This window comes from Carassius carassius, chromosome 7, assembly GCF_963082965.1.
Source record: "Carassius carassius chromosome 7, fCarCar2.1, whole genome shotgun sequence".
In the NCBI taxonomy this organism is placed as follows: Eukaryota; Metazoa; Chordata; class Actinopteri; order Cypriniformes; family Cyprinidae; genus Carassius; species Carassius carassius.
Genome location: NC_081761.1, coordinates 27,038,921 through 27,066,794, shown reverse-complemented (window position 1 = coordinate 27,066,794; position 27,874 = coordinate 27,038,921). Strand labels below are relative to the sequence as shown.

At 38.2% G+C, this 27,874-nt stretch overlaps 1 protein-coding gene across 1 annotated transcript; it reads right to left on the bottom strand.

Annotated features, from left to right (window-relative positions):
- Positions 1-716: 716 nt before the first annotated feature.
- On the bottom strand, positions 717-27,562 carry LOC132143812 (N-alpha-acetyltransferase 15, NatA auxiliary subunit-like). The gene is made up of 20 exons (XM_059554365.1): positions 27,315-27,562; positions 11,852-11,936; positions 10,376-10,480; positions 9,641-9,798; positions 7,748-7,882; positions 7,029-7,182; positions 6,730-6,849; positions 6,537-6,632; positions 6,344-6,450; positions 6,188-6,260; positions 4,737-4,906; positions 4,404-4,556; positions 4,194-4,322; positions 3,885-4,098; positions 3,408-3,601; positions 3,130-3,238; positions 2,870-2,968; positions 2,554-2,697; positions 2,378-2,475; positions 717-1,359 (listed from the first exon to the last, which is right to left on the bottom strand). Exons 1-20 carry the CDS (start codon positions 27,366-27,368, stop codon positions 1,159-1,161), a joined length of 2,598 nt encoding a protein of 865 aa, XP_059410348.1. The 5' UTR covers positions 27,369-27,562; the 3' UTR covers positions 717-1,158.
- Between the last annotated feature and the right edge of the window lie 312 nt (positions 27,563-27,874).

Genomic DNA, 27,874 nt, shown 5'->3' with positions numbered 1-27,874 from the left:
TTTTCAAAGCAACCCGTAATAAGATGTCAAAAAAAGGCAATTAAAGTAAACGCTTGCTTTTTGCAATTAATAATCAACGCAATTGTTTATTTTATGCATGAATTCATGCATGCAATTTTGCATATGGGATAAGAACCGTTTTTAAAAAGGGAAGTCTGACATTCAGCTTGAACAGAAACCAAAACAGCCCAGTTATTTCATATCACTCTTCAGTAGACAAAACGGTTTTTCATGTAAAATTGGAAATACGTGAGGCAAAGGATGTTTTGAAATGCTGATGAAATGCATTGAAGAGTTTTAAAGACTTTACCAAAGTCAGTGAAGAAAAAAAAGAGTAATGTACATGGACTGGTGCCAAATGTGTGGTCTCACGGTTTGATTTTTTTATTACAAAAAAATCTATCATACAACAAACTCTTCTTTGAACACTGTAATCCATTTGGATCAAACATAGTGATAGAATGAGGTAAAAATGAAGGAGAAAGGAGGAAAGGTTTTCTTTTGTCAACTTCACAGGCTCTTGATCACAGTTTGCTGTTTGTTGGATACAGCCTCTTCCAGCTCCAAGATACGCAAAAAGGAACCTCTACACATGCTGCTTCCCCATCATGACATCCCTTCCTGTCCACACCCAAACTCTCCCCTAAATGTGTCTAATAATTCAGCTGCCTTTTCACACCAACTCAAAATAGATCTTTTTCACAACAAGCCACGCATCCTTTTAAACTTTTATTTTTCATATAAATTACTCTTTAAAATAGGGAAAATATGGGTTTGAGTGCACTTCTCTTGCTTGGTTTGTTGACTAATGGATTTGCTCTCGCCACAAAGTTTGCATTCAGACATACTGTATTTCAAAATGGGATGCATGTTTGACTAGTTTTCAGTTAGAGAGTAGTCATCAGCAAGGTTAAAAAAGTAAAATGGGCATTTCATTCTCTACCCCCCACCCCCATACCCCTCCTCTTCTTCCTCCAATCCAAAACACAGTCATTGTCTGTCAGTCCTAACTGCAATTTCTGGGGGTGTAGAAGATCGCAGGAAGTTCTGCACAAAATCGCAATAATCAGTAGCAACCGTCTCAGGTGTTTGACAGTGGTGGTGCTGCACTGCTTCCCATTCCACCTCCTCCCTTAGTCCTTCACCCTCTTTGGATGTTCACATATCATTGGCCAGCTCCTCAGTTTCTGTGGAGACGTCTCCATTGACCGCAATCTTCATGTTTTCCTCATAGCCTGGAGGCATGAAGGCCAGCGTATAGGGGCAGATCTTTTGACACTCTGCTCGGTATAACTCAGCAGTTTCCTTAGCCTCTCCAAGGCTGCCATCACGCAGGCTTTCCAAAACCTCTGTACAGATCTTCAAAAATAAAGTAGTAATATATTATAAGCATGCAATACACCACGGTTTTCCAATTGGGGGTTGATAAGTTGCATAACTTCAGGGGGTTCATAAGTTGATGAAAAGCTAATAATTAATGAAACAATGTGTGATTATATAAGGAAATGCCTCTGCTTCCTGGTAATTCACTCACCTCCATGTCATCCAAGATATTCATATATTTCTTCAGTCAAAATAGAAATGAAGGGTTTTGAGGAAAACATTACAGGATTTTTCTCCATAGTGGACTTCAATGGCCAAATTGCACTTTCAATGCAGCTTCAAAGGGGTTTACATGGTCCCAGCTGAGGAACAAGGGTCTAATCTAGTGAAACGATTGGCCATTTTCTAAAAAAAATAAAAATGTATTTAATTTGTAACCATAAATGCTCATCTTGCAATAGCTTGACCTCACGCCTTATGTAGTCATGTTAGAAAGGTCAAACGTGATGTAGGCGGAAGTACTGACCCAGTGTTTACAAAGTCGAACGGCCATTACAAAAAAGGTAAAACAATGATGTTGGACGATTCTGAAGTTGAGTTGTTTGCCCTAGCCTACCTTTTTGAACCAAAGTACACACAGAGGAAGAACTAACCACGCGTGGCTTTTCCACCGTGATTACGTAATGCGTGAAGTCACGCTTGCACATTGCAGAGCTAGTGCAAGACAAGCATTTGTAGTTAAAGTACACCATTCTTATTCTTTTAAGAAAATTACAGATCGTTTTTCTAGAGAAGACCCTTAATTCTCAGCTGGGATTGTGTAGAGCCATTTGAAGCTGCACTGAAACTGCAATTTGGACCTTCAACTCATTGGCTCCCACTGATGTCCACTACACGGAGGAAAACCCTGCAATGTTTTCCTCAAAATCCTTAATTTCTTTTCAACTGAAGACAGACATGAACATCTTGGATGACATGGGGGTGAGTGAATTGTCAGGAAATTTTTACTCTGGAAATGAACTAATCCTTTAAAGTCGTGTAGCCCATTATGTACCTGAATGTCTCTGTTGTTCAGTGATTCATCAAGTGCTATAGCCAGGTCCACCACTTTCTTCTGTGTTGAAGGGTCCAAGTAGAACATCATTTTGGCAGCTGTAAAGGAAGACAGGTGAAATTGAAAATTGAATGTGAAAAATTAGCAGTTAAAAAAAAAGTGTTGAGTATTTGCACCTGCTACTCGATGAGGGATGGAATTGAAGTGCTTGGTGAGGAAGGCCTGGTTGAAGCTCTTCGCATTACTTTCCCCAAACAGCCTGGAGATTTCCTGCTTGAGAACCATGCTGACAGATTCTGCTAGGTCTTTACTTTCGGACACTGTCAGCCAATCAATAGCAACACATTACCAAACAAACATTACAATACAACCAATCACAACACATTGAGGTTAATATGGCGTCAAAAGCAACAAATAAGACATAGAGACCAATTGATATAAATAAAAAAATAATACTACATTAAGAGCGAGAGGCAACCTGGGTTCACTCACCTCCTTTGAAGAAGCGCACTAAACACTGGTGAAGCCAAGGGTTGTCCGGGTCTATTGCATAAGCCCTCTTCACTGACTGTAGCATTAATAGGAACTTTTCTGTGAGGAAATTGTGGACAAAGAACACTGAAATTATGCATCTAATCAAGTCACGATTGAATGGAAGTCACGATGGATAATTTTTCATACATCCAAGAGAAACATTATCAAAAAAGAAAAACTATTATTAGACTCTACAAATGGAGATGTAAAGCATATACCTTTCCTAAAGTAGATCTCAAAGGCCAAAAGGTGCGTGTCTATCTTATTCTTTACCAGGTTTTTCAAGGGTGTCAAAAACTTTACAGCTTCATCTAATGGGCTCTCAACCTTAAAAATGAAAGAGAAAGAAAGACCTTTTTATCCAAGCACAATAAAAGTCTTTGAGTTTCTTTGAATTTCCCCTTTGGTATCTTACTAAAGAGACAAATTGTTAAGAAGCCTTTTAGATAAAGAATTCTCCACTTTCACGAACATTACTCTTAAAACAAGCACACACCCTGGCGAGTTTCTCTGGTATAAGCTCCTCTTTAGGTCCACCGATCTCTTCATCATCATCCTCTTTTTTCTTTTTCTGGTTCTTTAACTGTTTTTCTTTCTCTGCATTCTTTTTTTCTTCCTCTAGTTGCGCTTTCTTCTGTGCTCTCCGTTGCTTATTCCTTAACTTTTTCAGTTCTTTGTCAGTCAGGTTCCCTGTTTGGAAAACAGAAGCAAATTTAAGCAAGTCTGTATATGTTTAAAGTTTGCTTTGTGTATGGAAGCCCATTTCTGGCATGGAAAAAAAAAAAATGTAATTACAACATTTTCCTCCTCCCTCCTTGCAACTGAAAAGACCTTTTTCTCAGAACTGTGAAAAATGCAAGAATTCTTTACATCTCAAAATATGACTTTGTTTCTTTGAATACTGAGTCGCAAATACCTTTATTTTTGTATTCCATGATAGAAACTGGTTTCTAAAGATTAAATGTCATATTACCAGTATCGGCCTGTAGTTCCTTGCTGTCATCTGTCAGCGGGTTGTCATGCAGGTTGAGGTAGATTAGGATGGCGGTTTGTGAGGCTTTGAAGTAGAATGGGTGCATACGTAACACGTCCTCCAGTTTAAGCAGGTCCACATAGGAACGCAGCGTCATTTTCCGCATGCAATACGTATGGAAGTCAAACTGGTCATCTGTTATCTCTACAAAGTGCTGTAATAAACAAACGGGAGAAGGAAGTAGTCAGATGAGGAGGTAAAAGCAACACACAAATACCATAATATACTGACAAAGCAAAGATGACTAACCCTTTCAATCTCATGGCATTTTTTGAGTGCTTCTCCATATTTCATCATGGATTTATAGGCCAGAGCACATTCAGTTTGGAACCACATGCACTGCATCTCATTCAGATTCTCTACCGCAGACGCTCCCTCCTGAGAGAGAGGAACAAAGCGGTTACACACAAAACACCTGAGAAGATTAGGTATTCAAAAGTACGCACACACTTCCTTTACCCTTGTGAATTTGGCGCACATTTCCTCAGCCTCCTTAATCAGACCTGCTTTAAGCAGGTACTTGGCGCATTTGGAGTTAATAAAACGGTCTGCCGTGTCCAGTGCCTGAGCTTCATCCATCCAACGAGCTGCTTCCCGGATATTCCCAGCATGCTGAGTGAGGAAATACAAACGGACCAGGATATGACAATCAAATTACAGAACTCAGCTAATTATTCAAATTTCCATTTAATTACCAACACTGTTCAGAGTCATTGCAATTATTGTTTTAATTAGCAAACTCCAATTTCAATTAATCTGCATAATAGTAATTGTGTGCAATGCATTTTGTACCTTGTATATCTTGGCTTTAATGAGAAAGAGCTCAATCAGAGTCGGTGTGCTCTCAATGGCAGCGTTGATGTATTCGAGAGCCTTGGTGTGCTGGCCGATCTGATCATAGTGCTGAGCCAGGAAATACTGCACCCAGAGTAACGTAGTGGGCGGCTCCTCCTTGCCATCATCTATATGTGAACATCAAAAGAACCAAACAGGTAATGCTAATCCACTGATACCCATTAGGCGGCTCACCACAGCATTAAAAGCATCATATTCATTTCTCCATAATGTCCACTTATAATGTTTGCTTCTTTGCACTAATGTAGTTTTATACAAGCATTTTCCACCTTCTCCATCTTAGTTTTAAATAGCCTGTTTTTTTTCAGTACTGTGCCTTTAAACCATCTTTCTTTTATTAATAATTATAATTAAATTATATATAAAAAAAAATCCAATTGTTTTTATAAAGAATAATAATAATAATAATAGGAGATGGCTAGATATATAAGCATTAAGAAAACTATACTTTATAAATAAGAACAGTTTATAAAAATGTTCTTCAATATCATCTTGGCAAAGTCTGCATTATGTTGATTTAAACTAAAAACTAGACTGATATTATCAGGGAGCTTGATAATACAAATTTTAGCTGCTAAATTCTCATTTTGGGATTCTTCTGAAAGATATACAGCGCAGAAGGTGCTACACACTGCCAGGAACAGCAAATGGTCTGGCAAAATGTCTACATGTTTATTTCTACATTTTACATATTTTTGTGTGAAAAGAAAACAAAAATAATGACTTTATTCAACAATTTCTTCTCTTCCGTGTCAGTCTCCACCCTGCATTCACAAGAGTACCACGACACAAGCGTATGTTGCTGCTGACGCAGGAACCTGCATTCTGGCATCATGGAACTGTCTTGAATGCACGTCGAATTCCGACATGAAAGAGAAGAAGTTGATGAATAAAGTCTTTTTTTTTTGTTTTCTTTGCACACAAAAGTATTCTCGCAGCTTTATAAAATTACAGTTGAAGCACTGATGTCACATGGACTATTTTACAATGTTCTTACTACCTTTCTGTGCCTTGAACGTGTCAGTTGTGTTGCTGTCTACGGAGGGTCAGAAAGCTCTCGGCATTCATCACAAATATCGTAATTTGTGTTCTGAAGATGAACGAAGGTCTTATAGGTTTGGAATGACATGAGGGTGAGTGGTTAATAACAGAAATTTCATTCTTGGGTGAACTAACCGTTTAACTTTTTTTCACATAAATTTGGGTGTTCACATAGTTACAACAATATTTCAATACAGTATTTTTGCACTAGAGAGAGTTTTGTGCTCTGCAACGTATAATGCAGATTGACGTTTTTTTATATATTCAAAAATTTGATTGGTCTCCCTAACCCAATACTTATATATATATATATATATATATATATATAAAAACAATTAACAACATACCATTTGGGCTGAACATTCGACAGCTCCGTAATGACGTATCAAAACCAACAACTAATTCTTCAATTATTGAGACCTGCAATTAAAACGAAATGTGAAAAACACATCTGGATGTAAACTCTTGTTGGCATGTTCTGTGTGATTAGATTCTGTCCTCACCTTCTCTTTGTCCTGATAGAGAGATCGGAGTGTGGTGAAGACAGGAGGACAGCCCTTACTGAAGTTCATTCGTAAATATCGATCCAGACACTCCAGAAACTGATCTCCTAAACAATCCAGAAACTTTTTCACTCAACATACGCAGAACTTGCAGAAGAAGCTGATGTATTAGACCAGAGGGAGAACTGCCTACCAGACAGGAAGCTGAGAGGTAATCTGCGAGGTACGAGGCCTTTAGGGTATTTCTCCCAGGCCTCCTCATAGATCTTCAGCTTCTCTTCTGCACTTGCTAAAGAAAACACCAGAATTGCTATGTTTTGTTAAACTCTTAATATGGTGTGTTTAAGATTAAACAAATATGCAGACAAATAATTGTTTGTGTGTACCAGGCTTGAGGGCTTTTTCCAGGCCATGGTAATAAGACCAGTTTTCAGGATTTCTCTCCTGTAGTCTTCTGTACACATCTGCAGCCTCCTCAAACCGTTCCAGATTCAACAACAGCTCCCCTACACGTCCACAACACGAGGAGAGAAAATAAAAAGAGAGAATGTTCCATTGGGCACCACAAACAGGAAGTCAATCTGCTAGACAAGCAAAATGTGAATAGGAAAAACTGCATAATGGACAAAATAGTATAAAGCAGAAAAAAAGGAAAATCTTGGAAGAAAGAGGTGCACTGATGTACCTTTTGTTTCTTCCACTGCCAGTTTATCACAGATCTGTTTCTCGTAGGTGGTGAGATGCTCCAGAGCTTCTCTGAAGAGTCCCGCCTCCCTCAAGACCTGATTCTGATACAACAGCAGCTCACTGTACTCATAATCCACCTTGTCAGGGGACGTCTGAAAGATCAAACATTCACAAACATCATCAAAAACATATACAGAAAGGATTTATTGCGTAAACTAATTCCACTATGTTAGAGTTAGGAATCTTTTATTTAGCCTTTCAACTTGTAGTTTCCCTTTGTGCTAGAAACCAATGAGAGGAAGTAAGCTTCTTATCTTGGACGCCACAACAAACGCATGCCATTGTGTTGCCTATTGACCTGGAGTGGCAGGTTGACGTATTCACAATACCAAATTTGCCACTTCTGTTACCTCTGTCCCCATATATTCCAAGCTAACAGGGATGTAAAAAGAACAGGTACTTTAATACTAAATTGGATATTTTTACATGCTCTGAGAACAGCGCTTGTGGTTCGATACAATGCAGATTTGAGTTTAAAATTTAAATTTTTAAAATTTCACAACCCATGTTGTGATACTTGTTTTCACTTTCCAAAAATTGGAGTTTAAAATCTTGTTTTCATTGGTACCGGCATAAACAACTAACTTTTGGGTATTGTGACAAACCTACAAAATTAAGAACTTGAATCTTGCTGTATCTTGTCATGTCTGCGTTTACCTGTTGTGTTTTTCTAAACTCCTCAATGATTTTGGCAGCCATCTCGTAGTCCTCTAAGAGGTGATATGCAATGGCGTAGCCAATCCATGACGCTCGCTGCGCTGGCCGCAACTGCAGCAACTGATATCGGGTCTCCTACAAGAGAGTCAGTACAGTCAGAACGAGGGATTTCTCTGTGGTTTGGTTTTTACAAGGTTCAAGCATTTAAAAGCTTTTAAAATGTTTAAGTTCTTGCTGAATGCAGAGGTGAAATCCAATCCCTTTCAAAACAACGTAACAAAGTACCATCTAAAACTACAGAAAACAACAGTGGATCCATATTGCACAAAGCCCACATATGAAAGGCTTTCATTTCAGTGGTAAAAGTAGGTATTAGGGTAGCCTGAGGGTATGAAACATTAAACACCCACTTTATCATACCACAAAAGACAAAGAAATAAAGACAAAAGAGAGGAGGAGAGAGAAGCAGGCTCAAGAGACAGGAAATGGACATTGCTGAGTCATTGCTGCTGTATTTGGCTCAGCATACACATGCATCCTAAGTGTTTCACCTCAACATTGGGCAATAATAAGAGTCTATTAATTACATTAATGCAATTAATATTAACTTATTTAAAAATATATATTTTACATTTAAAAGAGCATATTAAAAGGGCATATTCTACAATAAACAATTCAAACTACAGTTCAACTGATTGAGGTCAATAAATATCTTCTCACCAAGGCTGCATTTTTTTGAAAAACACAGTAAAACAGTGAACTATTATAAAAATGTACGATAACGGTTTTCCATGTTCTATATTTTTAAATGTATTTTATTTCTGTAATGGCAAATCTGAATTTTTAGAAGCCATTATTTCAGTGTCTCATGATCCTTCAGAAATCATTATATGATGATTTGGTCCTCAAGAAACATTTTTAGACCCATTTCCTTACTCAAAGTATTTATGTTGTTAAAATTTCTATAATTATGCGTTGATTCACACGACTCAAGAAATTTTGATTTCAAACTTTGAAAAGAATTTGTTCTTAAAAAAGACAAGTAAATGTTTAATAATAAAATAAGACCAAATAAATACAGCAGAATAAATATACAAATAAAACACTGATTTAAGATTTTCAGATAGGTCTACAATTAGCATTCGGGTGCAGAAATACAACAGAAATTGAATCAATTAATCAAATGTAAAATTACACTGGATAATCTTCACTCTATGAATAAATACACATTTATTCTTACATTTGAAGTTACAAAAGTTATTAATTCAAGAGAAGGGAGTGATTTTCTCTGTTTTGTTTGATTAACAGACAACAGCACTGCTATCACTTTATGACTGAATGCACGAATCCAATATGTTGACTTAAGACATAATCGACTGGGTTTATGTGAATACACACCAAGATGGGAATTTTCACATAATATTTTGTGCATTTGACCATTTAACCACCAAGAACCAAAAAGGAGGCTCTGTGTGTGCACATTTTGGGTGTGAGAGCTTAGAAAACAGAATGCAAGAACAAAATTTGTATCTCTTGAAAAAAGAAGCCGCAGTAGTGCTGAATCACTAATGCTGTTTGTGAAATTATGGTCACACAGAAACTTTTCAATATACTGATTCGATCTAATTATCTGTGGGGATTCATTTACTTATTAAACTTGCACACTTTTGTGGCAGGAATTTCCTGCATAATAAATGTGGAACCTTTGGGAATTAGTAAAATTACCCAAAATACCCATGCAGAAATTCAAGTCCTGATAAATGGCTTTACTGTCACAATGTCTTAAAAAAAAAAAAAAAAAGATTTATCACAAAAAAACCCTATACTGTACAATTCTGAACAGTACTGTAATTCAACAAATAAAATGAAACTCAAACTCATACACATACTCACCCTGTAACCCTCCAGGTCTCTCATCTGGATCTGCAAGAGGGAGAGATCTCGAAGGATCTGCAAGTTGTCTTTGTCCCATTTCAGTGCGTTTCTGTAGCACTTAATAGCCTCGTCATACTTCTTGTCAGACCTCTGGAGCAAACCATACACGTGCCAGCCTGAAAATGTTACGTTAAGGAGAGCAGGGGAACTTCACAGAGACACTACAGAGAACTACAGCTTATTTCCATCAAGGCCATCCACATTAATAAAATAAGAAAATATTTAGTACGAAGCTGACTTCAGTCTGTCTTCAGTCTACCCACACTTAAACAATTAAATTCAAATAAACTTAAGCATTTCAAAAACTGCGGTAAGGGTGTCTCATAAAGGAACAATCGAATAAAAGAATGAAGTAATTTAGAACATGGTATTTTTCTCTGTGAAACCCGACCCTCTAGGATGTGAAGCATTTGTCTGGCAGCGAGGAAACACTGCACTGTGTGTTTGGCTCTCTAAACAGTTCATGGTGTCACTGCACATCATAGTCAGACACAGGGCAGGAATCTTGGCCGGGGTCCATCACCCCCACCCGCAGCGACAGGCTTCAAATCGAGACAAATACTCAAGTGTTAATTCTGCTGCTGTGAACATGAGGAAATAAACTCATTCCAACTGCTCCAACACAAGGGATCATTATCATACTACCGTGTCTAAATTTCAAACGTGTGTGTCAGTCTTTATATCCAAGGATACAGACGTGGCTCTTCAGGTCATTTCTGAGACCTCTGCGGACAAGTTCATAGGCTTCTTCTTTCTTCCCCAGGCAGTTAAGGGTCAGGCCTTTCATCGCCAGCGTCTCTGCAAAGATCATATCTGTTAACTTTTTACCCATTAACCCTTTGTAAATTATCATGCACATTTCACACATTTTCACACAGGAACGTTTTATGTTAAAGACAACACAATTTTTAGTAACCTTGATAACATCACTATAGTCTAAAACTATATGAATATCTTTATGTACATGTCAAACTGATATTTAGCTATTTTTATAACTGCCTATCTGGTCATTCTACCCAGTCACTAATTTTCTTAACAGTTGTCAATGGATATGAACATATGAGAGTGAAATTGCTTAGAATTAGGGCTGGGCGATATAGCTAAAAAATATATCAACGTTATAATGTGTAACATGATTTCGGTCTCGATAATTATTGAAATTTTTATAAACTTATTTTAAAACAAAGCACAATAGAAAAACGGTTTAAATTAAACCACTGTGTTTTTAATTTACCCAATTCATTGAGATTTTTTAATTTCATATTTTATATAAATATCTCCTTTCTTATTCGTTATATGCAGATTAAATAAGTCTTATGGAAACTTTTGGCTTGTCACCCAAGGCCACAAGAGGGTGCAATGAGCAAAACAATGTTTATTATATATACAAAACTAATTAAACTAATAAACTAGGGCTACACGATATTGGGAAAAAAATGACATTGCGATATTTTATTTTTCTGCGATATATATTGCGATATGAAATCTAATCTATTTTTTTCTTTCAAACAAAAATGGGGTGAGCACACTTACATTCTCATTTTAAATGATTTAAACATCGACACCATCATGTCAAGTGATTAATATCCGCGAGGGAGAGAGAGCAAGACAGCGCTCGTGTTGTTTGAAGACTGTGAGCGTGCGGCCGGGGCTCGCTCGCACGCTCTCTCGCATATATTTTATAAATATATATATATATGTATATGAATGTATAATGCAGCAGTGGCATGTCTCGTTGGTTAGACTAACAAAACATTAAAACACAACATCACTTACATCACCGCATCTCGCTCGCCACTGATGACGCTCCCTAATGCACACCCAACATTTGGCTGTACCATTTTTGCATTTAAATGCATTTTTTTATTTTAAATTCAAGTAATATTATTTTTCTTTTTATTAACAATTTACTCATCACAGGCAGGCACAGCACTCACGTTCATGTTTGTGTGTGTCATTCATAGCACGTGCCTAATATGGTGCGGCATTGCGAAAAACATTTATATTGTTATCGATGAAGGAGTATCGTCGATAAATATTGATACCGTTTTATCGCCCAGGCCTACTTAGAATATATTAATTCATTTCGATTTTTGTTCTTGTTATTCACATTAAAATGAAATAGGAGTGTAGTTGTACGTTATGAACACTTCCAGTCAGGGTTCTTACCTCCATGTTCGGAAAACTTGGGATTGGAGAGAATCTGTTTGCAGAATTTCAGTCCATTTCTGTACTGCTTGTGTTCATAGCATCTCTGAGTACATATGAGAGAAAAAAGAAAAGTTTGAGGGAGAAAAAAAAATTCTTGGTCAGTACTGTTAAAGGGGTTATATGACATCTCTAAAAATAACATTATATTGTATATTTGATGTAATGCATTATGTTTATGTGGTTTACGGTTCAAAAAACAAAATTTTCTACATACTGTACATTGTTGCTCCTCTATGCCCCGCCTTTCTGAAACATGTTCATTTTCTACAAAGCTCATATTTCTGAGAAGCGGGGTGTGCTCTGATTGGCCAGCTATCCAGTGCATTGTGATTGGCTGATTACCTCAAGTGTGTGATGGAAATGTTACACCCCTTAACATATTGTGATGCCGTGTCCCAGCGTGACGAGACAAAACCAATAAAACCCATTGCAAACGAGGCATTTGTTGCATCCAGTGGGGACATAATTATGGATTATAATGACTTACCGTATTTTCCGCACTATAAGGCCCACTTAAAAGCCTTTAATTCTCAAAAAACGACAGTGCGTCTTATAATCCAGAGCGCCTTATATATGGATCAAGGCGCTCTGTCAAAATGTTGACATTCCCTTTAGCACAGCTCCATCTAGTGGATGCATAACGCAAACCCTGTCAAACGTTTGACTGCAGTATCTTCTATTCTATGCGCCTTATAATCCGGTGCGCCCTATATATGAAAACAGTTCTAAAATAGGCCATTCATTGAAGGTGCGCTTTATAATCCGGTGCGCCTCATAGTGCGGAAAATACAGTATATTGTCTTTTTATGCCTTGCATTGCGAATCGTGGCACGTAAACATAAAACCATTTGTCTGTGTTTGTGAAAGGAGAAACGACGCACTACACTGCTCAGAACTCGCATTTGAATCATTTGTGGCTGAAAACAAATATACAGTTTGTGAGTCAGAGCAGCTGGCATTTTCCTCCACGACATGGCAGCGGCAGCAACAATACTACAGTGAGAATAAAAGTTACTCCTTTCTTTGCGGAAACATTTAGGCGTTGTAATGTAAATCTTCACACACAGTGATGTAGACGTGTGTGTGTGTGTGGTGGTGGTGGTGGGGGGGGGGTGGGGTGGGTGGTGTTAGAACGAGCCCCTGTAGGAGGGTGTGGATATTCTTAACTTTGATAAAGAATATATCTTTGGGATCGAGACTTTAGTCATTGCAGCTTAAGGGATCTTATCAATGCATCAACAGCTTGTAACACTCCAAAGAGAAAGGAAAACTTCGCCTAATAATCGCCTAATATGACCCCTTTAAAGTATGCTCTGTTACATGTGGGACGCTGTGTAAAATGTAAAAACAGAATGCAATGATTTGCAAATCTCATAAACCCATAATATATTCACAATAGAACATATCAAAAGAAGAAAACATCAAATGTTTAAACTGACGAAATGTACAATTTAAAGGAAAAAATAAGGTATGTCTGCAAACCATCTAAAAAAAGTTTGGATAGGTGCAACCTAAGGCATATTCAGTTTCACAAATAAAGATAAAAGCAATGAATATAATCCTCTACAGATGAAAATGCAAACTTTTTTTTTTTTTAGATGAACCTCATTATTTTTATAGTAAATTATTTTGACTTAAGGTTCTCCTAAATAAAACTGCACATGCAGATCCATCTTTTCTTATGGTTAGTGCTTTCTAAAGACAATCCATGGCAGGCTAAACTTGTGTGAGTGTGTGCCGAAACACACACATGCTCACATTGTCCCCTGCAAACTCTGTAAATGATGGTAATTTACTCTGAACGGTTCTATTTGGAGCAGCTTCTGTTTCCTCTTTATTACACAGTTCTGTGCTCAGCCAGCAGGTGGTGAGATCACTAACATCACCTCATTCTGTCAGCAAATCTGGAATCTGCTCTTCCACATTCAGTACAGCACTACTGAATCAATGACTTCAGACAAAGATTATAGAATACCCAAGATGTGGCACTTGTATAGTTTTGAATGGGGAAAACTGCAACACTCAATATGGCCGCTCAATCGCAAGAAGCCCCGCCTTCTGAATGAAAGAGCCAATCGCTAATCGGTAAAGTCAGCGCGTCACTGCAGATTTAGCCTGAAGTAATATTTAAGCATTTTTATATTTTGAATTACCTTTAACTGTTATATTTTCTGCTCTACTTTTAATTTTAGTTTCAATTGTTTGCATATATAATATTATCAGAGATTGGCTCACACTCGATTTTACTGAAATGTCTTCAGATATTTAAGCATTTTCCTGAAAAATTTACATTTGAGTTTCATTAAATGACCATTCCTACAGTATAAATTCTGGGTACCTCTTGTTCTTGGAAACCAATATAATGGGGAAGACTGCTGACTTGGCAATGGTCCATAAGACAATCACTGACACCATCCACAAAGAGGGTAAGGCCATCCTTAAAAATATTTTGGTTTGCAGTAACAGTAATTTTTTTTTTTTTAAAGGCTCGGTAGGTCGGTCTATATTTTTTTTTCCAAGTTTCAATGTAAAAAAAAAAAAAAGTAAATTTTTGTGATGCGATGACGTCGGTATGAATTTAAACAAATTAGCTAGGGCTGCAACTAACGATTATTTTGATAATCGATTAATCTGTCGATTATTTTTACGATTAATCGATTAATCGGTTTATGTACTTATATTTTAGTTTTTTCCCCAAGTAAATTATTAATAAATGGTCTTTATCATAGATAGATTTAAGAGATTTTAACCATTTTGCACTGTCATATCCTCATCAAAAATATACCTGGAGTTGTTTTATTGTGTTGGTAATCCTTTGTCGAACTCTTCTGCAATCAGAACACTGACCCATACTCTAGCAAATTTCACAAGGAGATTTCAAATAATGTTTTCACCATGGCAGTCCTTAGAGCTCCTAAAGTAGTTTAACATCCTGAACAAAGCTTAAGGAATCTTTCAGAACATATTTTCACGAAGAATAAGGATAAAACAGAATAAAATTGCAGTGCATTGTATTTTATTATTTACTGGGAAAAAGCTTTATAGCTTTTGCTGTGAAATTGTAAACAATCCTTCAAAAAAAGTGCCAATGGCATGAAACCTGAATGGAACTCACAATTTAAAGTAAAATCCATCAGAAGGTTGTCCAGAAAAAAAAATAGGACACACACAAAAAACCTGCTGTGTGAAAAAGAGCATTGAATAATACTTAGAAAAAAAAGTGCATTTCAAATATCTACATTTACCTCTCTCATTCAGTCATAATTAGGCTGCACGACTGAATTTTGAACTGGTAAACGACAAACTGATCACAGAACATGTTTGTAAAGCTTTAAATGTTAACTGTTAAAAAGCAATGTTATCAGCTTTTACGACTAAACATTTGCAAACAACATTGTACTGGAGAATCTGCACAAATGAAAGTCTTAGGGGCCGTTCACAAATCGCGCCTAAAAACGCGTGGAAAACGCTAGGCGCACCGCTTTCTCCTTCTTTCCAAAGCGCTCGGGCAGAAGCGCCCCTGAGGCGTCTGCCTTTGCTAAGCAACCATGACGTGCTCTCTCCTTGAAGACGCGGAAATTTCAGCAAAGGATAAATGGATTTGCAGCTCAAAAAATGTGCTACTAAAATCTGCTACTAAATTTATTTCAAAATGGAAATCCATATACAACTATGATCAGCTGTTCCTTTCATCTTGACTGAGCTTTTAACGTTGTTAAGGGAAAGGATGAAGCTGATTGGTTAGTTCTTGTCACATGACCCGCGGTGCGGTTGCGGCATTCGGAAAAGTTTAAATGTTTTTAACTCGATGCGGTGCGGTGTTGGAAATAACGAACTTGAGCGCGCAAAAGACGCGATATGTGAACATCCCCTTAAACAGTGCAGTAGTGCAGAGTTTACAGGTTACTCTTCTTTTTTAAAGGCTCAATGTAAAGTACTCCCACATCACGCTGAATGCTGCAGACATCATGTCTATGGCTGCAGAGACGCTGTTCAGGAAGCACGTGACATAAAACAAGGCCAGCTATTGGCTATTCGCTACTTCTCCTGTTGTACTGGCTGAGTAAAACCTCCGGTGGCTCATTACTGCCACACTTTGGTCACCGCAGATTTGAAATATGCACGAAATGAGCCGCTTACGGCAAATAAAAGTTATTTAGCAACGAATCGATGACTAAATTAGTTGACAACTATTTTAATAATCGATTTTAATCGATTAAATCGATTCGTTGTTTCAGCTCTAAAATTAGCATATCGTGACGTCACTGACTGGGTCTTCAACCCATGCGCTCGGGTGCATCATTGCAAACCTCATTTTGATGCAGGCTATATAGACCACAAACAAATTTAAATCTCTGTCAAAAACATGTTTATTGCATGAATTTCAGGTGAGAAAAAAAATGAGGTACTGTTTTACTTGCATCCACCGCTACATATCAATGCAACCTACAAATGAGAGAACGTTTACTTTGCTTTCTTGGGTTGTCACTTTTGTGAAAAAAAAATGCTGTTTGATTTGAGTGACGAGTGTTCATTGAATCGATTGTAAAATCGATTTTGCATGTCTAAAGTTTTATACGGCAAATAACATGAAATATAGGTAAATCCACGGACAATAGGCAGGAGGAATGTAAAGGAATTCAATATATTGGTAAAGACCAATATTTCTGATGATTTATTGGCGTGAAGTTACGTGCACAATGACAAACAGGAGCGCAACATTTTCAAAAAACAATAAGCAGAGTGGACTGCCATAATGCAAAACATTTACTGCAGGCTTCAAACATGGCTGTGTTTACGATTAAATTTCAACAACGACAAAAATATCGCATAGGGGATTTTCTTAGGTTGCCAATTTTTTTTTTCGAATATTCGTCCAATTTAAAATAAAAATCCACATTCGAATGCGCATTCAAATTTTAGGTGTGCATTAAGGAAGCTGCCTTATGAGCCCCGGTACGTGTTCCATTCCTTCTCGCCGTGCGCACAGCTGTGTCTACACAACTTTCAAAGGCGGATGAGCTCGACACGCAGTATCTGCTTTCTCATCTTTCACCTTGTGCACGCACACGAGAAGCGATGACGATGTATGTGCCATTGCATTATAAGGTTATGTTAGCCTATCCAGTTGAAGCCACTTAAAAAAAAAAAAAACATCAATGTGGAGAAGATAGTGTTTACATCAAAACTGAAACCAAGCCGTTCACACAGAATGAATATTTCGCGCATTTTCTAGAGGGACACCTTTGGACTCCCGTCTTGCACAAGAGAGCCGCATGTTTAGAAAGACATGTAAAATTTATGTATTAATTTAATTTTCTAAAAATATTTCGAGACTTTATGTTGGGTTTTTGTTCCCCATCCCACTGCATCTCATGCTTTTAAATGAAAAAATGTATCCTGTGTGACTGGTTTTCCGCCCTTTTTATTTATTTAACAATGCATGCATACATGATGCTGTTTTGTTTCGTTTAGTTCTTTAAACAACTTAATAATAATTGGTTCATAAACATTATTTGAAATATTATGTTTTTTTCACAGTCATGTATTCTAATGCTTTGAATAAACATGCAGTAATATTTTGCTTGATGCGCTATCTTGAGCCTCAGAAGAGAAGCAAAAACCTTTTCTTCACCCTAACTGAAATTATGCATTTTAAATTCGAACACAATTCGAATTTTGATCATATTTAAGTAAAAAAAATTGAATTTAGTTTTTCAGCTATTTTGACAGCCCTAGGCGATTCAAGCCCGAAACTGTATGAGACTGAATACCGGCTGAATTAACATTTCTGTTGTAAAAAGAGAAACATTGTGCAGAAGTATTATTTGCTGTTATGCCTGTTTGTCCGAAGCTGCAGTTGCTGTGTGACGCCTGTTCAAAAAAAAAAAAAAAAAAACCTGGACGCGCTCCGAGAGAAGGTCGTTAAAATCATTTTCTTATTTTCGTTTTCGAAACTTGTGTTGGTTGACAACCATCGTGCTTGATTCGAACATAAATAGATTTTCGAACATAAAGTGACAGTCGACACGGTCATGGTTTTAGACTAGAGAGGAGAAGGGATGGGAAAAGATATGGGCACAGTTTTTCCAGAACTTCGTGCCAAGTTAAAGCGTTGTCGAGCTGTTTTAATGAATTTTTTTAGATGTATTATGGTGCCCGAACCCGTATGACTCTGAACAGTGACTGCGAACATTTAGTTTACTGCAGCCGCAGCCATCATTACCAAGCGCGAACCGTTGACTCTGACAGTGAGTGAGAGTCTGAGACGAAGCGAACGCACAGGCCACAGTGTGACATCCGTGTAAACACAGATGACGTCAAGGGGTTTTTTTAAATTAAAGAAGATAGCCTTCATTTGTATGTAGGCCAAGGCAATTTATATATTTACAATACTTAAATATAATTAATAGTATTTTATTGCGTTTGTATTAGTTGTTTGAAGAGTTAAAAAATAATTGGTCGGTCTTAACGCAAATTTACAATCGGCAAGTCGGTCGGACTAAAAGCAAAAAAAAAATAAAAAATTGAGTCGGTGCTAAATTGACAGGGTCGGTCGGGTTACGGCAAACAAGAATATTTTTAAGGATGGCCTAAGTCACAGAAGGTCATTACTGAAAAGGCTGGGTGTTTACAGAGTGCTGTATCAAAGCATATTAAATGCAAAGCTGACTGGAAGAAAATTGGTAGGAAAAGGTGCACAAGCAGAACATCGGCCAAACAGAAAAACTTATCGGCCGATGCAGATCAAATGTACTAAATGAGCATAAACCGTCAGATATAGTATAAAGAAATTTACATGATAAAAAAACACTACTTTGTGTGATAATTCTGCAGTTTTGTATTTTGCATTTTAGACAAATGAACTAAGAATGATAATGCATAAAATGCTCTTTAAAACTTTTGTGCATCATATCAACAGACAGGTAAAAGTTTTTGTAGACTTGCCTTGTTATAAGTGCAGTTCAACATTGCATATGCAAAGCTTATTATATCAAAACCACAACACAAACACTACAATCATTACCAATGCATGACAAACCCTAAACAGCTTTATAGGATTTTTATTTATTTTTTCAGCTAAAACACACACATCAGTTCGACCAATTTAGCAATTTAAAGTCACTGGTTTTGGTAACGAATAGCCAAAAACAAAAACACTCAGCTATATGCAAAACAGAGATGCTTTTTAATTTAAAACAGACAGTATGCAAGCGCTGAAAGTTTTCAAGAGGGTCTGGCTGCAGGCTTGCACTCTCAGACTTGCACTCCCGCTAGTGACATCACTTGCAGTCTTTATTTTTTATTTTGTATTACTTTTTGTTTGAATTTCCCAACATTTTATAACAGTAGCCAGGTGGCGAAGACAAGAAAAAAGAAACTAAATTACAATGTCACTTGGAATCGCTACTTGCACTCTCCGCTACCTGTGACATCACTTGCAATCAACACAAATCGTGCGTGTTGCCAATGGAGACAAGACGCTGTGGTGGTGATTAAACGATTAAAACTAATTTAGTACTATAACGTACAGGGTCCTGCAAGAAAAAGACAAGACCGGTAAATCTGTGGCCATGGAACAGCATAATATGAACACTTGCGCAAAGTCTCTCGCTAAGCGTAGAAAAAAAAACACAACATGGCTTAATATATTAAGAAGATACTATTAAATTATCAAATTAAATATACAGTTCATTAATATAATGAATATGTATATAGTATTTTCCTCGCATACCGCGAAATGTGGCATAATGGACTAAGATGATAAAGGCCAATGCTTCTCTACATTATTAAAATACCTAACTAATATGTACAGGCAAGCACGTGAGCCCAGAATAAACGTAACATGCAAAGTTTCGCGTTAAGCATTTTTCCATATAGAATAAACTGTATACAACTCGTTTATGTCACTGTCTTTGTCCATTAACCTACATTATGTGTTTTATTTATAATGATTTTCTATTGGAGGAAAATGCTTAATGTACAATTTAACGCACTGCGTTCTGTACTTGTCTGCTTGCCTGTATGAAGTTGATCCTTGTAAAAATCACTTAATGCATTTCATAATGCACGTTTATATTTGCTGGTCTGCATATACTGTGACGAGTCAGCTGCCTCCTCCCTGATTGTCACCGGCACCCCGTCCTAAATCGCCGCCCTTCACCAGGCTCCCGACTGGAGTGGGTGTGTGAGAGGAGGGGCGCTGGACGAGTCAGGGCTGGCGGCGTGTGATGGGGCACACCTGAAGAAAATGTAGCCTCATCACCGCCGCTGTTTAAAAGCCCAACGCGCCTCTCCTCGGGAGACCTGTCTCTTCCCCGTGCATGCACACTGGTGTCCTCGTGGGTCCAGGAAGGGTGCGTTGAGGGACTCCCGCGCCACCAGAGACGTGAGCTTTCGGACCCACGATCCGGATGGGAATCTTACCCGTTTACATGGCTGTCGGGCCAGGATGCCGGGCCATCCATCCCCTGCCAGCGCCACGGCCAACGAGAGTGATGCGGCCGCTAGAGGAAGCCGCCGCCCCTCGTGCCCCGGACCAAAGAGGGGAGCGCGTGCGGCCGCCGGACTCCGCCCCTTACCTGGACCCTTCCTCCATGAACACTGCCCGACCCACACGAACCCCGCAGCACTACGAGGACACCAGATTCCCTGTTTATTATGGACACTCTTCCCCTTTGGTCACCTTTATCCCCTGTTTTATTTGATTTTTTGTTAATAAAAGCCTCTCCGAGGCCTGACGCCACGCCCACTGTGTCTGTCTTGTGCTCCTCCCGCCACAATACATTGAGTCAACAACAAGACATATATGCTATGCCTACTGCTATGCTACTGTCTTTATCATCTTAGTCTGTTATTAGGCCACATTAAGCGTTTTGTTGTATGGGAGGACAAAGTTTGTGCATTGTGTTTGTGCATAGCCATCTGCTTACCTTGTAGTATTTTAAATAATAACTATATATCGAATTTGGTCTTTTAATTGAACTTAATGTATCTTAATACATTATGCCACAAGTAGCGATTGCAAGTGACATTGTAATTTAGTTTCTTTTTTCTTGTCTTCACCACCTGGCTACTGTTGTAAAATGTTGAGAGATTCCAACAAAAAGTAATAATAAAAATTATTACAACAGTAGCCAGGTGGCGAAGACAAGAAAAAAGAAACTAAATTACAATGTCACTTGCAATCGCTACTTGCACTCTCCGCTACCTGTGACGTCACTTATAATTAACACAAATCGTGCGTGTTGCCAATGGAGACAAGACGCTGTGGTGGTGATTAAACGATTAAAACTAAATTAGTACTATAACGTACAGGGTCCTGCAAGAAAAAGACAAGCCCGGACCGTGGCCACAGAACAGCAGAATATGAACGCAATGCACAAAGACTTTCGTTAAGCGTTTTCCTCCTGTAGAAAAAAAAAACACTTAATATGGCATAATGTATTAAGATACATTAGGTTCAATTAAAAGACCAAATTCGATATATAGTTATTATTTAAAGAACTACAAGGTAAGCAGATGGCTATGAACACAATGCACAAACTTTGTCCTCCCATTCAGCAAAACGCTTAATGTAGTGCAGACTAAGATGATAAAGACAATTCAGTAGGCCTAGCCTATATGTCTTGTTGTTGACTCAATGTATATACAGACCAGCAAATATGAACGTGCATTAGGAAATGCATTAAGTGATTTTTAAAAGGATCAACTCCGTACAGGCAAGCAGACGAGTACAGAACGCAGTGCGTTAAATTGTACATTAAATGTATTCCTCCTATAGAAAATCATTATAAATAAAACACAATGTAGCTTAATGCACAAAGACAGTGATATAAACGAGTTGTAGACAGTTTATTCTATATGGAAAAATGCTTAACGAGAAACTTTGCATGCTGCGTTTATTCTGGGCTCACCTGCTTGCCTGTACATATTAGTTATGTACGGTATTTTAGTAATGTAGAGAAGCATATTGAGTTTGGCCTTTATCATCTTAGTCCATTATGCCACATTTTGCGGCATGTGAGGAAAATACTATATGCATATTCATTATATTAATGAACTGTATATTTAATTTGATAATTTAATAGTATCTTTTTAATATATTAAGCCATGTTAAGTGTTTTTTTCTACGCTTAGCGAGAGACTTTGCGAAAACGTTCATATTCTGGTTAGAGCTGAAACAACGAATCGATTTAATCGATTAAAATCGATTATTAAAATAGTTGGCAACTAATTTAGTCATCGATTCGTTGCTAAATAACTTTTATTTGCCGTAAGCGGCTCATTTCGTGCATATTTCAAATCTGCGGTGACCAAAGTGTGGCAGTAATGAGCCACCGGAGGTTTTACTCAGCCAGTACAACAGGAGAAGTAGCGAATAGCCAATAGCTGGCCTTGTTTTATGTCACGTGCTTCCTGAACAGCGTCTCTGCAGCCTTTAAAAAAGAAGAGTAACCTGTAAACTCTGCACTACTGCATTGTTTAAGGGAACGTTCACATATCGTGTCTTTTGCGCGCTCAAGTTCGTTATTTCCAACACCGCACCGCATCGAGTTAAAAACATTTAAACTTTTCAGAATGCAGCAAGCGCACCGCGGGTCATGTGACAAGAACTAACCAATCAGCTTCATCCTTTCCCGTAACAACGTTAAAAGCTCAGTCAAGATGAAGGAACAGCTGCTCATAGCTGTATATGGATTTCCATTTTGAAATAAATTTAGTAGCAGAGCTACTGCAAGCGATTTTTTGAGCTGCAAATCCATTTATCCTTTGCTGAAATTTCCGCGTCTTCAAGGAGAGAGCACGTCACGGTTGCTTATCAAAGGCAGACGCCTCAGGGGCGCTTCTGCACGAGCGAAAGAAGGAGAAAGCGGTGCGCCTAGCGTTTTCCACGCGTTTTTAGGCACGATATGTGAACGGCCCCTAAGACTTTTATTTGTGCAGATTCTCCAGTACAATGTTGTTTGCAAATGTTTAGTCGTAAAAGCTGATAACATTGCTTTTTAACAGTTAACATTTAAAGCTTTACAAACATGTTCTGTGATCAGTTTGTCGTTTACCAGTTCAAAATTCAGTCGTGCAGCCTAATTATGACTGAATGAGAGAGGTAAATGTAGATATTTGAAATGCACTTTTTTTTCTAAGTATTATTCAATGCTCTTTTTCACACAGCAGGTTTTTTGTGTGTGTCCTATTTTTTTTTCTGGACAACCTTCTGATGGATTTTACTTTAAATTGTGAGTTCCATTCAGGTTTCATGCCATTGGCACTTTTTTTGAAGGATTGTTTACAATTTCACAGCAAAAGCTATAAAGCTTTTTCCCAGTAAATAATAAAATACAATGCACTGCAATTTTATTCTGTTTTATCCTTATTCTTCGTGAAAATATTTTCTGAAAGATTCCTTAATAAGCTTTGTTCGGGATGTTAAACTACTTTAGGAGCTCTAAGGACTGCCATGGTGAAAACATTATTTTAAATCTCCTTGTGAAATTTGCTAGAGTATGGGTCAGTGTTCTGATTGCAGAAGAGTTCGACAAAGGATTACTAACACAATAAAACAACTCCAGGTATATTTTTGATGAGGATATGACAGTGCAAAATGGTTAAAATCTCTTAAATCTATGCTGAATGATAAAGACCATTTATTAATAATTTACTTGGGGAAAAAATGGAAAAAACTAAAATATAAGTACATAAACCGATTAATCGATTAATCGTAAAAAATAATCGACAGATTAATCGATTATCAAAATAATCGTTAGTTGCAGCCCTAATTCTGGTGTTCTGGCCACGGATTTGCCGGTCTTGTCTTTTTTTTTGCAGGACCCTGTACGTTATAGTACTAAATTAGTTTTAATCGTTTAATCACCACCACAGCGTCTTGTCTCCATTGGCAACACGCACGATTTGTGTTGATTGCAAGTGACGTCACAGGCGATTGCAAGTGACATTGTAATTTAGTTTCTTTTTTCTTGTCTTCCCCACCTGGCTACTGTTATAAAATGTTGGGAAATTCAAACAAAAAGTAATAAAAAAATTCAACAAAATAAAAAATAAAGACTGCAAGTGATGTCACTAGCGGAAGTGCAAGTGTCTGAGAGTGCAAGTCTGAGAATGCAAGTGCAAGCCTGCAGCCAGACCCTCTTGAGACTAGGGATGTGCACGGATAGTCGAACATTCGAATATTCGTTCTGCTCGAATTATTCGATAAATAAAAATGATATTCGAATTTCGCAAAAAAAAAAAAAAAAAAGTTCACAATAAAACCTAATTTGGTCACTTTCTGTGATTCTCCACGGCATATTTGAAGGTGTATGCAAGCAAAAAATAATGAATGATTAAGGGGCCATTCACATATCGCGCCTAATAAGGCGTGGAAAAGGCTATGCGCTCCGCTTTCTCCTTCTTTCCAAAGCGCTCGGGCAGAAGCGCTCCTGAGGCGACGCGTTCTCTCCATGAAGACTCGGAAATTTCAGCAAGGATAAATGGATTTGCAGCACAAAAAAAAAAAAATCGCTTTCAGTAGCTCTGCTACTAAATTTATTTCAAAATGCCAATCCATATACAGCTATGATCAGCTGTTCCTTCATCTTGGCTGAGCTTTCAACGTTGTTACAGGATGAAGCTGAATGTTTAGTTCTTGTCACATGACCTGCGGTGCGCTTGCGGCATTCTGAAAGTTGAGATGTTTTTAACTCGATGCTGTTCGGACGCGCCTGGAAAAAACGGGACCGCGTCGCACCGCGTGCGCATCGCGACCGCGTCGCCTCCATTATGAGCGCGCATACCGCGCGCCTATATTGGAAATAACGAACTTGAGCGCGCAAAAGACGCGATATGTGAACGCCCCCTAAAAGAACTGCGGTCTTCTAGTACTTCAAATATGCCGTGGAGAATCACAGAAAGTGATACAAGAACATTGTTGCAGCATCTTTCAAGCAACGAATAAACACCGCTAACTTGGAGAATGCAGTGAAAACTCCTCTTCTCGCGTCTGCCCTAGACCCTCGGCACAAACATCTCAGGTTTCTCGATGAAAACATGAGAGAAGTAAGAAAAAAAAACTTTTTTGAACATTATCAGAACATTTTCCTTGATGCGAGTGGTGCGGATGCAGTCGCCACGATGAAGAATATGCAATGCCCACTCATCGGAAAAGACAGAGCCAGTTCTTCAGCGATGATTACAGAGAGTCCAGCCGAGACGAGTGGGAAAAGTTCTTGCTGGAGCCATGTATTTCACCAGATAAGGATCCCATTCAGTGGTGAAACGAAAACACGAAGCGCTTCACAAAACGTATTCGCTTAGCACACCGTTATTTGTGAGTCCCGCCAATGTCTGTGCCGTCAGAGCGCGTTTTCTCCGCGGCCGGCCTTATTGTTAACAGACTAACGCCGCCTTCACACTGGCAGTTGAAATCAGCTCCGTAATACGCAATACGCCCCCAGTGGACGTCGTACACAACGGTGAAAAGTGTCGGAAGCCTCGGAACCAAGTAGAACAAAAATGGCGGAAAGGTTGGAAAGGTTGGAAAGGCTGACAGCGCGACACCCTGAAATACTCCCTGAAATCCTCACCGTTGTTCAGACGCAGCTCACCCACCAGGCGGTGAAAGACCCCGTACTGATACCTCTCTGCCAGGTAGTATTTTACCCACATGAATCTCTTTTTTTTTTGCTTGCTTCTCCAGTATAGGAGAGCAACAGCAAGAGCATTGACAAGTCTACGATTAGCCATAATATAATTTTCTGGCTGTATGTGAATGAGCGGGAAAATGGCCACAACATTGAATTGTACAATATTTAAATATTTAATTATTTAATTGTATTAACTGCATAAATTACGTTATAAAATCATTAAAATGAAAAAATGACATGACAACTTGTCGTTATAAAATCATTATTTATTTTATTAAAAGTTAAGAATTCAGGTTTGTTAATCAGTACCATAGCAACGCCAACTTCCGCTGGAATTGTCGGATAGGAACCGTCCGTAGCCTTTCGCAAGAGTTCAATTTTTTGAAGGCATCCGGATGGCCAACGGACACGATTTTTTTCGCACCGCACTCGTTCGCACCTGGTTCGGACCCATTCGCATGCGGTCTGCGAATCTCCATAGAAAATGAATGACTTCCGGTCGTTTCGCTGCCGTATCGGAGCTGATTTCAACTGCCAGTGTGAAGGCGGCGTAAGGAGCCGACTTTCCCCCAATCATGTTTACATGCCCGTATTTCTTAACAAGAACATTTGAAACAATAGAAAAAAGCAAAAAAGATTTGCTGACAGTTTAAAAGTGAAGTGTAAGCTACATTCTGTACAATAGCCTAATTGCTGCAGGCTGCTTTACGTTTTTTCTTTGTTCACTTTTTTTTTTTTTTGCTTTTAATCTGTACTTTTGTTTGTTTGCACGCATTGTTAAAGGTTTTCAGCTACAAAACACGATGTGTAATGTTCAAGCTTATTGTAAGCTTGTTCAAAATGACGAAAACAAATGTTGCTGAAAAATAACGTCTGACTCATTAAACTTAATTTAAATAAACGAATATTCGAATATTCGTTTTTTGTGAGCTCAAATATTCGAATGTGATATTTGTGGAAAACGCCCATCCCTACTTGAGACCCTTCTCAAAGTTTTGGCTGAGTTTGTGGTTTGATAGTCCATCATGCTGTCAGTGTCAGCTCTCATGCACTCTAGCAACTTATGACCATCTCAAATTAGTGCCCACATCCAAATATAATACATTTACAATATATAAAACCCTTGATGAAGGCAGCAGTTTAAATTATTACATATAGTGAAATGAAAGCACGACTTGCCAGTGAATTAGCTGTAAATAAACTTGTCGAGTGTTTGTAGCTCTTAAGGTGAGCATCACTAAACTTCCAGGGTTTCCTTCCTTCGGCAGAAACACATGCTCATCTCTTCCTCTCTTCTCAAACAAACTAAACTCTTCTCGGACATAATTCGTCATTTGTATAGAAATATTCAGAGGATCTTTAAAAGTGATTTGCGGGATGAACAGGCCAGAGACTGCTTTCAGCTACTGACATGCAACATTCAGCCTCAAAACAAAGCAGCTCGACCATATAAACGTAAGTTAGTGCTAATGCCTCATAACAATCAAATAAACAAAGACTACAAGTCTCGCATGCATTTATCCAACCACTGACAGTCTCTTTCCAACAGCTTTTTGTATGTGTGTAAGCTACAACAACAGACTGACAGCTAGCAGCTAAAAGCTAACCTCCATTTGACAGAAAGCGACTCTTGATCGTTTGGTTTTGCACGTGCTAAAAAGTGCTGCATTAACAGTTTTTAACCGAGCATTTTAACAGCTCTCAATCACACTCATGACGGTCGCCCGCAGGCTTTATTGGGTAGGTGGATGTTGTTGCACTGAAGTATTAGCACTCACCAGGATCCTCTTGAACAGAGCGTTTTCTTTGGGAGGCAGTGTTACTGTCGGCATCCTTTACACTCTCTCTCTCTATCAGCACATGTGCAATGAGTGCGGCTGTGTTAGGCAGCGTCTTCCCAGGTTTTTAGCACCTTGTTCTCTGAGTCCTCGCTCGGCTCGATATAGTGCCCGTGTCGGACTAACTAACCCAGCCCTCACGTGGTGACAGAAAAGCCCCCTTTGAGCCCAAAATGGCCGAAGCGGCGCTTCTCCTCCGGGTCAAGCTCAAACTGCTCCGCTGCTTGTCACTGACAGCAGGGGGCGCACCATTAACAGGTCAAACAGTTTACCGCTAATAATATAAACATAAAAAAAAATGCAGACATTATACAATGAAAAAAAAATGTGTTTAAAATATATGTAATCAATGATTAGAAAAAATAACAATAAAGTGCTAGATTATAATAAAATAAAGCAAATGTGTCTTTCGCTGTATAATAACAATATATTTAAAAATATATTTTAAAACAGTGCTGTTTTGTATAAAATCATTCATAAAATAAAATGCTTCATGTTTT

What these genes read in the sequence shown, in the direction of transcription:
- LOC132143812 (XM_059554365.1), bottom strand. Translation starts at nt 27,368, where the DNA reads ATGCCGACAGTAACACTGCCTCCCAAAGAAAACGCTCTGTTCAAGAGG. An exon ending in TACCAGAGAAACTCGCCAGG is followed by an intron (nt 3,239 to 3,407) that starts GTGTGTGCTTGT and finishes TTCATTTTTAAG; the next exon opens with GTTGAGAGCCCATTAGATGA. An exon ending in TGAACAACAGAGACATTCAG is followed by an intron (nt 1,360 to 2,377) that starts GTACATAATGGG and finishes TTATTTTTGAAG; the next exon opens with ATCTGTACAGAGGTTTTGGA.